Below are 15,822 nucleotides of genomic sequence, written 5' to 3'. Positions count from 1 at the left end.
CAGAAATATGAATGTAAATTCTAGGACAAACTGAAGCAAAAAATGTAATTTTTCTGGTGATGCTTGGGAAGCTCAGTGCATCACATGCAAATCAGTTCTGCATAAAGACATAGTTTCCTGTTCTTCTTTTGTCTGTATTTGTGTTCATATGTATTTATCAGGTATTTGCTTTATAAGAGGAAAAACATCAAACAAAAAGTCACTTTTTCTACATTAATCTTCACCACCACACTAAAAGTTGACTGAATGATAGTATTTTTCACTCATAAGGGCAACATTTTTGTCCATTTTTAGCAAAAAAATAAATAAATAAATAAAAAAATAAAAACTGATGTAGACAAAATGATTTCAGTTAAAATTTCAAAAGATCTGAGCAAAGTAGCTCATTGGAAGCAATGCGTCTAAATGTAAAGTGAGCTGAATTAAAGTTGAACACTTTAAAAGTTAGACCAAATATTCAGCAGTCATTAAGTAGGGTGGAAAAGTAAGATAAATGCTTCCCACAAAACACTGGAAAAAAATTGGCAGAGAGGGGATTGATATATGTAGTGAAAATTTGACAGTTGGCGCTCCATAGAATATAACGCATCTGAACCATTTTTCGTTTTACTGTAATCTGACTAACCAGCTGATCTGTTTATTGTACTGTCAAACAGAAACACAAGGCTTTCTTTATCACTATGAACAAGTCACATGCTGCAGGTATAGCATCTGTCACAAAGTTTACGTAGAAGACAGTGTTTCAGAGAACCTTTCTCCCACATCTGAATGAAAATTGTCTCCCAGCACCTAAAAGGACAAACACAGCTACACACAGCACTTAAAAAGGCTATTTACATGTTGCAGCTGACAAAGACTTCATTCAGAAGTCCATCTATAAACTTCTGGATTTACTACTAGATGCACAAATCGGCCTCTGTAAGTGTAAGAGCCTCCGCAGCAACCTAAGTCTCATTCACTCCATCCCCCATATCCACAAATCCAGACATACTCTGGGTATGAGGATTGCACTGGATTTATTTTTAATAACCATGATGTCTAACATGCAAGTTTCACATCTTTATTTGGCCAGGTCTTCATCTCATCTTTTTTTAAACATGTCAATCATCTTTGTTGAAGCCAGGCTTAGAATTCACAGAGCTGTGCCCCATTTTTTTTTTTTTTTTAAAGAAAAACCATTGAATCAACTGGTGCATTTGTCTCTGTATTTTTTAATAGAATGGAACATTAGTGTTGTGTGAATCATTACCTATTATTATTTATTTTAAATGCAGGTGGCACATCCAAAGCATCGCTGTTAAGCCTCATACATGCTTCCATTGCATACCTATATAGACACTTCCAACATTGTCAAAAGTCAGTGCTCATGTACTGCAATGCATCCTCTTTATTTGTTAAGGCAATATATCCACTAGAGGGCAGTGCAGAGTTCACGTCTGAGTTCTGACATCTTTTCAGACAAGCAAATATAAGTCAACAGTGGAGAATTTGGTGATTGACATTCTCACAGAGATACATAAAAAGAAGCAGCATAGTAGACGATGATGATCTGTGCAAATATTAAACACATTTCAGATCTTTCTTCCTCATCGTTCCATTTGCTGGTCACACACGAGCTGTAATGTGCATCACTGCCCCTGCAGTTTTTGGTGATAGGCTACTGATCAGTTTTCTACATCTGGGTATGCATCTGCTAGCTCTCTATCAGATCCAAACCTTTAAGATATAGCTTTAAAAAGGCTTTATACATGCCGAGTTCCCCAAGTTGAATGTAATTGGTGCAGGATATATTGCCATGGCAAAGTGCACAATATCAGTGACGGTATCAACAATAGTCTAGCGAATTGTGCAACTTAACATTTAAACATTATTCTTAACAAACTGTAAACCAAGAAATACTGGGTCAGAAGCTTTGCTGATCTATTGGTTTGACGTTTCCTCATATCAATACATCTTCGAAACACTCTTCACACTCCCAGATCTGTGCACTAAGTTGGAGTTCACAAATTCTGTTCAGAGTAACAAACCACCTGACATGTTTGGTTAGAACCTCCTAAATATTCTTTTTGACATCCTATCCTCGAGCAAGCATGTACTCACTTGCTAGCTTTTGAGTTAAATAAAAAAAAAAAACTAAGGAACTTGGTGTATTTTTCAGGTTGAAGTTTTAAGGCTTGACCTAAGTATTAGAAAGAAAACCACATTCAACATGGAGTCAGTGTGTGAGCTGCTGGCTCACACACATACACAAAAGCCCTGTGGGTGGTCAATGCTGCATTTAATACCAGATGTTCACACTACAGGCCAGCTACCCCACACCTCAGGAAATTTCTCCTGTCAATCATCTCAGTGAACAGCAACATCTCATTTCCTTTTTTTTCTCTCTCTCTTCTTGACCCCTGATGTGTATGTGTGTGCGTGTGTATACACACACCAACATTCACTCACCATCTTCAAGTTTCACAGGCTTCACATTGTCACTCAAATGAATGTCTACATCTGGGGTGACATCTTACAACTGCTGCCAATGTCAACACTAAATGTGCTGCAGCTTTAAAATTCCTTTTCTCCACCTTTTGATCAAGTCTTTGGCAGGGCTTCTGTTTTTCTTTCACCTTCCAATGTAAACTGCCAGCAGTGACTCTGTCTAACATACTGATTGGGTGGAAAACACATTACTGGCAACGTACCTGTTATTTTCAAATATCTGCCATTGGTTTAAATGAGGCAAAACTGCAGGATTCAGAAGTGCAATGAAAATGCAAAAATAAGTAGAAAATATTTCCGTATGTTTGTTGTAATTTCTACTGCTTAAATGTGTTTGTGTCTAAATGTCATTAAGTTTGCTATCATAAGAAAGAAGCATTTTAAAAGCTTAGAAATTCTGAGCTTTTTGACATGTGACCTGGGCATGATGTATCTTTGATTATACTCCCACATGCGGCGGAAATCCTCGAACTTCCGTTGGCTTGAGAATTGTGAAAAATTTGCTACTGATTCAAACTCTATGGATGGCTTATTTTAATATTCTAAACCCAAGGTTCATAAATCTCTGAAGCTGTCATGTCTTAACTTTTCAGGCTTAACTTGTAGTGGAGAGAAAAATATTGGCCTCCTGTTTCTTAGAAAAATTCAGTAAGGATTATACCGGCATGTATATTTTGATGGAAAGCCCTTGTATAAGTGTAATACAATTCCAAGTCCAAAATAAAGTTGCTTTATCTTGAAATATATTTGGCTTTAGATAAGCACATTGTTGACGGGTATAAAAACCAGAAAAGTAATTGTAGAGATTCAGGAAGTTATTGGAAGCTGATGCAATAAAGATGTTGTGCTGTAGTCGCTAAAGCTGGAAATTTTGTACATACAATACCATAAACCAGCTGAACACATTGAATACATTGTCCCCATGGCCCTTCAAACTTTGGTAACCCCTTTTTCGTTGTTTTAAAGGTAGCCTGCTTATTATAATGTGATAAAAATAACTTACAAAAATGTGAAGAATTAGAAATAGAAAATGCTGTATGCATGAGAAAAAGTGTTATCATTTGGTGGGACAAAGTTCCTTGTAAGGCCGGGAATATTTTTGTATTTCTTTATTTTTAATGACTACCTTACATAGACTGTATTTGTTTGGAAAATGATTATGTGAATTTCCCCTCGGGGATGAATAAAGTATCTTTGATTTGAGTATCCAAAGTAGCAATTTGCTGCCTCTACTTATCAGTAAGAAATATCAAAGACAAATACATTAAGATTCTGTGAAATACTGTTCATTTAAATGGTAAACATTCTTTAAACGTTGAGGTCCTGCCTCAAGTGGCGGAGTTTAAATATTTCAGAGTCCTGTTCACGAGTGAGGGAAGGATGGAGCATGAGATCGACAGATGGATTGGTGTGGCATCTGCAGTAATGCGGACTCTGCGCCTGTGTGTCGTGGTCAAGAAGGAGCTGAGCCAGAAGCCGAAGGTGTCGATTTACCAGTCGATCTATGTTCCTACACCTCACCTACGGTCATGAGCTGTGGGTCGTGACCGAAAGAACGAGATCTTGTATACAGGCGGCTGAAATGGGTTTCCTCCGCAGGGTGGCCGGGCTCTCCCTTAGAGATAGGGTGAGGAGCTTGGTCGTCCGGGAGGGGCTCAGAGTAGAGCCGCTGCTCCCTCCGCATCGAGAGGAACCAGTTGAGGTGGCTCAGGCATCTGGTTAGGATGCCTCCTGGACGCCTCCCTGGTGAGGTGTTCCGGGTATGTCCTTCCGGAAGCAGACACAGGGGGAGACCCAGGACACGCTGGAGGAATTATATCTCTCGGCTGGCCTGGGAACGCCTTGTGATCCCCTCCCTGCAGTGTTGGCAAATGTGGCTGGGGAGAGGGAAGTCTGGGCTTCCCTGCTTAAGCTGCTGCCCCCGTGACCTGACTTCAGATAAGCGGTGGAGGATGGATGGATGGATGGCAATTTTAAAAAGCATTCCTCAACTCAAAATTGTTTGACAATCTTACATCAATTACATCACATACAGTATGTTTGTTTTGGAAGGTCTGTTTTGGTTTTAGCTGCACGGTGGAATGGTGGTTAGCACTGTGACCTCACAGCAAGAAGTGACCTTCTTGCTGTGAGGGTTGGGTTCTACTGGGTACTCCGGCTTCCTCCCACCGTCCAAAGATAATAAGGTTAATTGGTTACTGTAAATTTCCCATAGGAGTGAGTGTGAGCGTGAATGGTTGTTTGTCTCTGTGTGGCCCTGCGATGGACTGGCGACCTGTCCAGGGTGTACCCTGCCTTTCGCTCAAAAGACTGCTTGGATAGGCTCCAGCTTCCCTGCGACCCTGAACTGGATTAAGCGGTTTGGAAAATGAATGAATGAATCTTTTGGTTTTAAAATCCAAGTCTAAAAGTCAGGTTGGCAAGTATGATTTTAACCTAACAGTAGTAGTACTACTAACAACAGTTATAGACTTAACAAAGACTGATTTAGCCTTCAGGATATCTTGCATCCTGTTTCTTTTCTGAGCTCTGTACAGCCAGTAAAACTCAGTCAAATGTCGACTTTCATATTGCTTTGTCACTTTCTCTCTTTCTTTTCCTCGCTTCCTCTGATAAAGTCCTCTTGGGCTTCTCTCCTGAAACAGCCATGGTGTGTCCTAATCTGGCAGAGCGTTAATATATAGTTATTACCATGTGATATGGTGCCCTAAAGCAAAACGTGATGATGCTCCAGATTGGACCCCCACCTGATATGCACATAGTTTATCTTTGAACTTTACACAAAAAAAAAAAAAAAAAAAAAAAAAAAAAAAAAAAGCTATTCCAGACTAACATCCTGCATAAGACTTAAGGAAACTCAAATCACCTCATTGTTTGAGATATCTTTAAAAAAATATATATGGATTAAACAGAAACTCTGAAGTTTGTTTCTATCTTGGTTTAAAAGCAGGTCTAAACTCTTTGAACAAAATAGTTACACTCCAGCTAATAATAGTAATTAGCCTTACAAGCAATCACCACATGTTATGGTTACTTGTCCTGAAACAGGTTGGGTTCGGGGTCCTGCTTTTGACATAGTGCTTTGTATAAATGTCTTAACCTTTCCCCCAGTTATAGCCTCAAAGTAATTTTTAATCTTAATTTACAAAGCCATTTAAAATAGTTTAATCTAAGATTTTGATCCCTAGAAAGAACTATATAGGTTTGGTTTTCCAAATGCAGAAAAAACCAAGACAAGACCAGGTGTCAAATGAGGACATAGGGAACAATGTCTTATAGTTAAGCACGGCCTCTTTACACCCACGTCTGTCAAGATGGTGTTCCTAAATGCTGAAAGAATCCTATTTCCCGATGTAATCCATGGTCTTGTCATGTAACAGGGATATAAGTTAAGAGTATAACGCTTAGGCTTAGAAGCTTTGATGCACAGTATGGAGAGGTAAAACGGCGTGTCATTGTTTTCATTTTGTAGACAGACATTCTAGTCAGTGGGGTTCAAAACTGAATTAGTGAATTTTTACTCAAACAGGCTTTTACTAGCCTGTTGCTAGTAATGGGGGATATTCTCTCAACCGTGCTTTGGCTCATGCAAATACGTAAACACTCCTGCTGTTCTGACAATCACCTTTGCCATGATCCCCAGCTAATGCTGTGTGTGACAGTACAGATTAAACAAATTGGTGATGTCTGCACATTTAGCTGTGGCTGCAAGGGGAGGCAAGAGCATTTAATCATGCAGATGGATCCACATTTTTCTGAATGGTGCTTTTTTTGTTGGTACTTGTAGCATTTTGAGAGTATTTAGCAACAATTTTTTGAGAGCGCTGAAAGAATCTCAAAGACAAAAGTTTAGTATGATTTCATTGGCTTCTGTTTGAGCATCTGTCTGTGTTCCAGTATTTTCCCTGTCCATTATAAAAAAAAAAATGTACTTCATTAATGTCATAAATGGTCAATTTCATATCCAACACCGAAATTTTACCCTTTGCAATCAAGTGAATCTAAAGCCTTTAAGCATAAGCAGGCATTCAATGAACACATTGAAGGTGTTGCTGATGTGCCCTCCTCTTCAGGCTGACAAGTGGTAAGCTCCTTTCAGAATAAGAGATTACAGCTTCAAATCCCAGCTCTGCCTGTATGTGCATCTCCTTAAGACAAGCTTTACCCCTCTGTAAAATCCCAGGGTCATTAGAAGAAACACACTATGTTGCTCCATCCCAATGTTTTGCTCCCGATATATTCCTCCAGACAGATGAATGTTCGAGATCTAATTGCTCTTTGTAATTATTTTTTTTTATTTTTGAAAAGCTTTGGTGAGGACTAATCATTAGTAGATGATCCCATTACCTCAGTTGTACACTTTTTTTTTTTTACATAAATTTCAAGAAAAGTGAATCAAAAGTTGTTTTTCCTCTAAACTTAATTAAAAAAAAAAAGTTTGATTTAAAGCTCAGTCTTCATGACTCAAAGTTCCTGCACTAAAACCTGTTGAAATTTTGTTTTTTATTTCATAAAATGTTTTATTGTCAAATTTGTCCACTTTTTTTGTGCCTTATCTATTAATCAACCCAATAAAATACATTATCATTATTTTGGACAGTCCTGTATAATCTGAGATTGTAATAATGAAAATTACCCTTTACATCGAGCACATCAGTTGGTGGCTATTTGTACAAAATGTCATTACTTTGTGTTTTTCCAAGACTCACATACCACTGCTTCAGTGATGAATCCCCAGTCTGATCCTATCATTTAGATTTGGTCAGGTTTAATGACTTGATCAATGATTGCTGTCACAACTCTGGTCTTCAATGGTCTTCATGCCCTCTACTTTTTGAGCCAATTAGTCTGATCCCTGTTCTTTAAAACTGTTTTTAACTGTCTTGTCCCATTTGATCTAACCCTAACCCACAAACAAAGATTTGCAATCAAATAATAACTAATCTCTTATTCACCAAAAAATGTCTTTATTAAAATGTAGTTGTTAGAGAATGTGTTTGTGGTTAAAAGAAACCAATCATGTTTTACGGAAAGTAAAAAGAGCATCTACTGCAATCTACTTCAATAGAGTACCTTCTTCTGGACCAGAGAGGTCAATCGAATTAAAAGATTTTTTAAAATTTCCGTTGCAGCGTTGTTGGGATTTTTGTTCCTTTTAATAAGTGAAGACAGAGTTTGTTTCGGGGCTGACAACGAGTGCAGATCTGTCACAATAAGCAAATCCTTTAAACGTCCTCGTCTCAACACATTTGAACTGAGAAGCACGCATAGGTCCAGAGGGAGGCTAAACTTTAAATTAGATAGTTATAATTACCTTCTAATTAAGTCTTTCCAGCATCTTTTCTATATATCAAATAAAAATTGCCAGTTTTGTAGAATGACTAAGACACAGGCTGAGTCATTCTACATCTGAGGATAACAACTGCCCGCAGGAAACATGTGCTTGTAGTTCATACAGTTCAGTGTCATAATACCAAAAACCCAGACCAAACACTTAAAGAGAAGAAACCGTAAAAATTGCATAACTGTGCAATAGCCTGCAGTATTTGTTTGCAATGGATCAGACTTTTACAGTTACAGAGATGGGAAAATCCTGTAGGTCCCAGATGCTGCTGTGGATTAAAGGTTACTCAGGGATTTCCAGTGCTATTCTCTAGCTACTGTCTGTGTTGCTAAACATTGCATTGGTAATATATTCACGCACTCGCATTTCATTTCTCTTTCATTAATTTACTTTAGCCACAATCTGCTTGAATAAAGATAGATGGCTGTCAGCCCGTTAAGCATTAGTGAATGTTCAGTGAAAATTTTACTAATCCTTCCCCTTGCATGCCTTCTAATGTCAAAGCTGCTTGGCATCTTTAAGGACTTGGTGCCATATCATCTCAGCAGGGTATTTATGTGGAACAGACTACTAGTTTGGGTTACAGGGACACACTCTCTTTTTGTGATTCAACTACTTTTTTTCCCTTTTCCATAAAGTTTACGGTATAAATTAATAGTGGTGCAGGTGCCATTCAACCATTCCTTAGCTATACTTCTTGTCCTCATGGCTAAGGACACCAAGAACTGTCCCTTACTTTCAGTTTCTGTTTTTGGATATATACAATTTTGAGATCTTCTTCAAAGCCTGTACTCTGCGAAAATGGTTTCAGTATCTGTGTATTTCTCTTTAGTTTTGCTGCCTGTGCCAGCATTTGGATTAGCCATTGGGAGCTAAGCTACTGGGAAGGGGTTCACTCGATGTCAAATAACTCAAAATTGACTTAATTAATAAACATTTTGATGAAATATCAGTTAAAGGTTTGGGCACACTTATTCATAATAAATGAGTCGGTGTCCAATATTTAAATACTAATTTATGCATTTGAAAGAGTTTTTAGCATGTTAAGCTAATCCTTCTTAGGTTAGTCTTTGCACAAGCACAGATCTGTTCAGTGACCCATGCCCATTTGATTTAAAGAATACCTCAACATCTAGTTTCTAAACCTTTAAACAATACCTGGCAAAAACTTTTTAGCTACATAGACAGAAGTCAACTGCCTCTGTCACTTTGTGGATACTTCAGGTACTGTCACCAGAGCTGGGTTGGCTTCATAAAGCAAAGCGATGACAAAAAAATGCACTGTGATGAGAATCATGGTTTTGCTTTTATAAGCCATATAAACACGACCTCGTCCAAGTCTCTTATCACACAGATCTCAGTGCTCTGCAGCAACCGCTTAGGAATTTGATCATAACTGACGCTTATTGTCAATCACATTGCCTCTGGTGTGTTTCTGTAGCAGAGCTTAATTTCATTTTCTAATTTAACTGCTGTTCTTCTCTGCTGATCTCCTGTTTAGTGCATTTTTTTTCTTGCAGAAAGCTTTTCATCACATATTTGGGAGAACTGTTGATTTTTGCAGTTTGTTGCTTTATTGCTGTTTTTTCCTCATATCTCCTTTCAGAGACAGGATATGATCTTTGCAATGTTTTCATTGCACTGAAACTTATATATAAAACACATAAATAAGAAGAAAATGTCAGTCTAAATGTATTTGTTCCTAAATTTTACACATATTTACTGGAGCTGCAACTGCCTTTTCAGTATATATTCCAGCTCTGAACTAACGCAAGATAAGTAAGGGATTATGCCCAATGAGGTGTGTATTATCAGAAATTAATGGGTGATGCCTTTGTGAAGTTCATTAATTTCTGATAATGGACACCTCAGAGGGTATTATACAGCTTATATGGTCACTCACAAGGGAAATAATATAAGATCAATCACTGTTATTTTTACAGTTAAAATCATGTTTTTAACAAGAAGCAGCTGAGCGGACTACTTAATGTCTCGTTGTGGCGTTGCCAAGGTAACCTCCGTTGGCAGCACCTGCAGCTTGTTCGGCAGCAGATACTATTGCAAGCAAATCACCGATGATGGTGAAATATAACAGTGTTGTGGGGTGTTGTGACTGTGTGGTCCAGGGAGCTCAGTGTGATTAAACATGAGTAAGTGTGTGTGCACAGCGTGCCTTTCAGGTGATCGAGCCTGAAAGATAAGAATGTTGAACGGAAGTGCCGCCCCCTTCCTTTTAATAAATTCCAATGAAAATATGGTGTTTTTCTGAAAATGCATATTTCTTCAAAATATGAAGGAAATTGGGGAGGATGTGCAATGGTTGGTTTATATAAGAAAAATTTGGCTGTGGAAAAATCTACATGCGCACAGCACGGACCTTTTTAATTCTTGAAGATCACTGTGAAATTGGCATAACTGCTGGAGCATTAATGCAGAGAAACACGCCCACAGTCCACTGCACCGCTGCAGGGTGACGTCAGAGCCGCTCTGTACCTCTTTGAGAGATCTGGAACTTTATCACAAACGAAATGATTAAATATTTTCTAATACGGTTGAAACAATATGATAAATATTTTATCTGCAGTGACTGATTTCAACTGACGATCTCGGTAGAACATCAACATAATAGTTGTGAGATGAGGAGGGATTGGAAGGCTTTTTTTCCTTTCACCCTTTTCTACTATGATCATTGTTTAACTGATGGTCTAAATTAACCTGAAAAATAAAATAACTTAAAACTGGCAGATAAGATACATTCATTTGACATAGTCCTTCCAGATATTCTTTCTGCTTTCGGTTTTGTCTGTTTGTCGCAACATTTCTGTTGCCACGGTTACCAACTGGCGTTTGAGCCATCACATGATTTAGAATTATTCGGCTATTTGACGGAACTTTTTTTAACTGGTGTCCTATATCACTTTTTAACGGACACCCTGCAACCAATCAGAATAGAGTATTCACCCAGACCATGGTATAACAGGGGTTCATTACCAGCTCAAAGCTTTCACTTTGAATTCTTCCTGCATATGTCCTGGATTAATGCTGCACATAATGAAGTGCAGCATTCAGCATTCATTCGACATTATTCCCACAGTTAATTAGTGAATTGATTTTCAGCATCTAGTTTGAACAACACTCAATAATGGGAGTGAGAAGATAAGAACAAACTATTTAAAAAAAAAAAAAAAAAAAAAGAACTCAGGCCATCAGTTTTTTCTAACATTTCAACCCACTTTGTTCCATCAAATAATTCTTTGTGTTTTTTTTTTTATTATTTAATTGATTTAATTTTTAATGTTAAACATGGGATCAGACCCAGTGAGCATAATGAATGACTATTGATTAGCTACTGACTAGCCATTACTCTTATTCTAGCACTGCAACTGTGGACTCGTCGTGCTGCGATGGGGAGTAGCTTTGGATACATAATGTCAGTCTGCTTTATAATGGAAATGCAAAAACTAACAAAATTTTTTTCCCTCTGATTCCAACACCTATTCCTCATATAGTTCTTTTTTGTGTGCATATTAAACCATTGAGTAATACCTCATGTCATTGTGACAGGGCAGTGAATATAAAGTTAATCACCTGGTATCCTTCCTTTTATGGGAACAACTAGACACAAAACATAATTTCACAGTTATAAGTTTTTCTTTAATTTTTCACTTATTTGTACCATCCTCCATACATCCATAAAAATGTTTTGATTATAATGTATCATGACATACAATGCAGCAGCGTGGCTCACTGATGTGTTTAAGGAATTATGAGAGAGCAGTGGATCTCTAGGACACTGGAGATCTGTACAAGGTTTAGACATAGAGACAATACATTTTATTACAATCACTTCATTGTTTTTGGTCTTTCAACCCATTCTCACTCCCAACGTGTTGGTCACTGACTTGGCTAGGTATCTGCTTAGAACACATAGAGGTACCCCTACAGAATCCTTTGGGATGTGCAGGGTTTTCGGGTTATGCAACAGCAAGAGAACAGGTAATCAAATTAATAATGGAAATTGTTGATGAAGTTTTATGCAATAGAATAAATTTGTATATTTAAATGTCCCACATTGTCCAACAATCTATAATCCATAACACATTTCTCATATCTAAGTTGCTCTACAACGGTTTCCTGTAAAATTTACAATATAAATGTAAGGTTCTTCTTATCACATGCACAACCCTTCCTAGTCTAGATCCATCTTAAAGTTATCATTGTTCCCACAAGATCTCTCTGATGCCAGTCTGCTTGTCAGCCTCAGAATTTGCAGGACCATTATTGGAAGTAGAACCTGTGGTTTTCGACTCCCCTACTGCAGTACCAGCTTTGGGTCCTTGATTTAACATCCCTTTCTGCTTTCATTACCAAGTTAAATCCTTACCCATTTCATCACCTTGCAGATTTAGACTTGGTCATCTTATTGCTGTATTATTTAACTGCTACTGGTAAAAGTTTTTGTGAGTGAGTGTTGCTATTTTTTACTCCGTTTTATCCTTCTTGGCTGCTTCTTGTTGTACTTTACAAACCTGTAATGTAAATGCTTGAATAATCCTACATTACTAAAGTTTTTTAGTTGAGTTGGAGTTAATTTTTTCTCATACTTTTAATTCGATATTATTTTTAAAAGATGTCTCCAGTTGCTAGAGGTCTCCACCACGCGACAGAGAAGGTGAGGACTAAAACTGCGGCCATCTCATATAATATAAATGGCAACATGCAGCTCCAGTTCCCTTTGTGTCGGAAAATGATGATGAAGGGCAACTCAGCACATTAAAAACTTATGTTGAGGGCTTTTGGTCGTGCAGCAGTATGTTACCAGTTGAGAATGAGAATGTTGCTCTGCTTTTCAACATTGCTTCAGGTTACTGAGGTTTGCAAGCATTCACTTCTGCATGGCTGAGATCTTGCTCCAGTATTTAAATCTTTTATAGGTCTGATTTTTTTTTGCCAAGGCTATTGTAATGCAACACTGCTTTTCTTTTCAAGCAACCCTTTTGTAAACTTGCTGGTTTTGAGTTGAGCACTCAGACAGATGCTATCATAATTGTCATTGGAATGCTTTGGTATAGAAAGGAGTTCATTGTCATAAACTGCCCACATTTTGTGGATACAAATCAAGCCAAATCATCACCCCTCTACCACCATGCTTGACAGCTAGTATAAGATGTTTTTGATACACTGTGCTTATGTTTTGCCATAAAAGCTTGTGTATCTGGAAATAACAGTAAAGGGGCACAGCTTGTATGGAAAACTGAGGTAAAAGGCTCTTGACCGTGTGTCGGTATGTGACGAGATGGGAATGAGAATGTGTTGGGTCTTTCACTGGGATCTGCTGACACTATTACAAACACAGAACATTACAAGCCTTACTGTATCTGATATATTTTTCAACCTCAAACTTTGTTTAGTCTAAAATTTTTGGGGGGGTTTTTTGTCAAGCAACAGCAGAAACATGATTGCAAATATTATATACTCCTTTTTATAAGAGTATAATTTGGTCTACAAAGTGAGAAGATTGAAACAGATTTTTAAGATGGGCTGCATAATCTATTTAAGACATGCAATATGGGTAAACTTGTATGTAATCTTATCTTTGGCACAATAATGGCTCTAAATGGGCATTGATTTTTGAAATGTTTCCAACCATAAAAAATATGGGTTTATATGAAAAGGAAGAAACGAAAACAGCTCATGATACCAAGTAATAGCAAAACGATGAATGTGAAGCCGGTGAGTGAACAAACCAAAAATTGGCATTTTCTTTAATCTCCACCAGTCTTCAGCTGGAGTTTCTCTCCTACTACAATAAATGGATTTGCTGTGCATAACACCATAAGTTCAGCAACAACAGTGAGGACAGTGGAAATTAATATGCTAAGTCTAAGTCTCATATCTGCATTTTGGTTTTACAGCGATTAGAATTTGGGCTCCATATCAACTATGAGGACAGGATTGGGCCCTGTAGCTCGCTCACTTATAAAGTTCATTACCAAAATATTTACGGCAACTGTTGTTACCATGTCCTATCTCTCTGCTCTGCAGCAACACCAGTCAAGGCACATATATAGTCTCACCGTGAAGCACCTTTGCAGCCCAGCTCTGTATAATAGTCTCCAAGCAAGTTCATAGCTTGTTTCATTCCTTATTTTCTTTTTACATTGTTTGCTTTTGAAGATTTCTTTCAATAAATAACACAAATATATCCATACATCATATTTAGATAGATAAACATGTATAAACTACATGCATTTCATATAATTTAAATAACTTATATGTACAGTTCTGCCTCACACAACCACAACTCGCCGTATTCTCAAAGAAGTTCTTCCAAAACAGCAGTGCTGAACCACCTTGCAGCAAATACATATGAAATATCATTTAAATGGACCCATGATTTCTTCAGCTGAACATTGCTGTTTACCAGCATGATAGAGAATCCTGTGGTGGGGAGCACCGTGGACAAGAAATAAAATCCAATACAGGAAGTAGAATTCTAAGTAGGTAGTCCCCAGAATAACTCCCATTGTTTTTGGTTACGTCCTACGGCGTTTTTTTGACAGTGCACAAACACAGGAAGTGTTGATGCGTATCCACCCCCAGGTCATGTAATTCCGAACTTTTATTAGAGCCCGGACAAATGTCTGCGCTGTCTTGCACTGTGAGTTCCAGTTCTTCTCGTCAATGCCCCTGCAGCCTCCTTTCATTGGCCTCGGGGTCACACAGCGTGTCTCAAAAAAGTATTGTTTGAAGTCCTGCATGGTAGGGCCTTTAAATTGGAGCACAAGAGTCACAGGTTGCCCCCTAATGTCCGTTGCTTGGGTTTTATTTGTCACCCACTCACTCTCGCTGTCACAAACAGAATACTCCCTTTGGTAGCTCTTATGTTCAGCATACCGCTTCTTCCGCGTCTTGTTTCCAGCTGCCACGCCGTCTGCTCCACTGCTCACAAAATCATCTGCGAGGTACAAAGGTGGTGGCTGTAGCGGTGGCCGGTCGCTCAGCAGCACCCGAGGTGAACTGTACCGCTTGTGCTTCCTAAGAAGGTCCAAGTTCAACAGCACTCCCTGTTGGTCGACCGCACCATCACTGCTCGCCCCACTGCGACCATCTGTCCCCCACTGCTCTGCATCAACATGGTCCTCCAAAGGAAAGTTCAGCAGAGGAGGCAGTGTATCCTGCAGCTTTGCAACCCTGCTTTTCCCCTGCTGGCTTTGGTTCCCCCTGATCTTCCCTCTTGTCAGGTCAGCTTGAAGAAGCTGGATTATGAGAGAGTTCAAAGGGTCGGAACTTGGTTGCTGCTGCTGTTGTCCCTGGCGACTGCTGTCCATGTTGGTTCCCTGGATACCATAAAGGTACACAAGGACCATCACATACAGCAGGATGGACATCATTAGATTCACCTGTAAGATCTGCAAAAACAAAGAGAAAGATACTTTAAAAGATGCTACAGAACTTTGTATACCTGCTTTGTTGTATAGAATCACAGGCATACAAAACTATTGCTTCAACAGTGAAAAAGAAAGTACACACTTTGTGACTTAATTCTCTTTTAAATAAACAGTCAGATATGAAATACACTTGATTAGCTTATCAGCAGGTATGAGCATCTCGATAAAAACATAAATTTCGAGTTTCTGTTGTCTGGAGAATGTAAATGTGTGTTAACATTGTGCCAAAAGAAACCAGCATTAATCTTGACCAAGCTGCCAAACATTCTGAGAAGAGTCATAAGGTCATTTCCAAACAATTATGAGTCCGTCATTCTACAAGGAGAGGGATTACTGCAAGTGGAAAACATGTAAAAGAGCTGTCAATCTTCTCTGGAAGAGAGTTCATGAGAAGGTTAGATGGTGAATTGCTTTAAGAAAATGCAAAAAAAATAAAATAAAATAAAAAAAATATTAAACATCTCAGCAGTTTGCACGTTATAAGTCGAAATCAATGACTATTACTATTAGAAAACCATGAGATGCAGCTTGTTTCAAGGG

General features: G+C 38.3%; 1 protein-coding gene across 1 annotated transcript in view; it reads right to left on the bottom strand.

Moving 5' to 3' along the window:
* Nucleotides 1–13,869: 13,869 nt before the first annotated feature.
* The window catches only part of ntf3 (neurotrophin 3), a 41,118-nt gene continuing 39,165 nt past the window's right edge, over nucleotides 13,870–15,822 (bottom strand). Inside the window, exon 2 of the mRNA XM_079262807.1 lies at nucleotides 13,870–15,243. Within this exon, the coding sequence (XP_079118933.1) occupies nucleotides 14,368–15,243 (876 nt within the window). The 3' untranslated portion in view covers nucleotides 13,870–14,367. The remainder of the gene's footprint in view (nucleotides 15,244–15,822) is intronic.

The sequence above is a fragment of the Telmatherina bonti genome (genome assembly GCF_933228915.1).
Source record: "Telmatherina bonti genome assembly, chromosome: 23".
Classification (NCBI taxonomy): domain Eukaryota; kingdom Metazoa; phylum Chordata; class Actinopteri; order Atheriniformes; family Telmatherinidae; genus Telmatherina; species Telmatherina bonti.
This window is presented reverse-complemented; position numbering and strand designations above follow the sequence as displayed.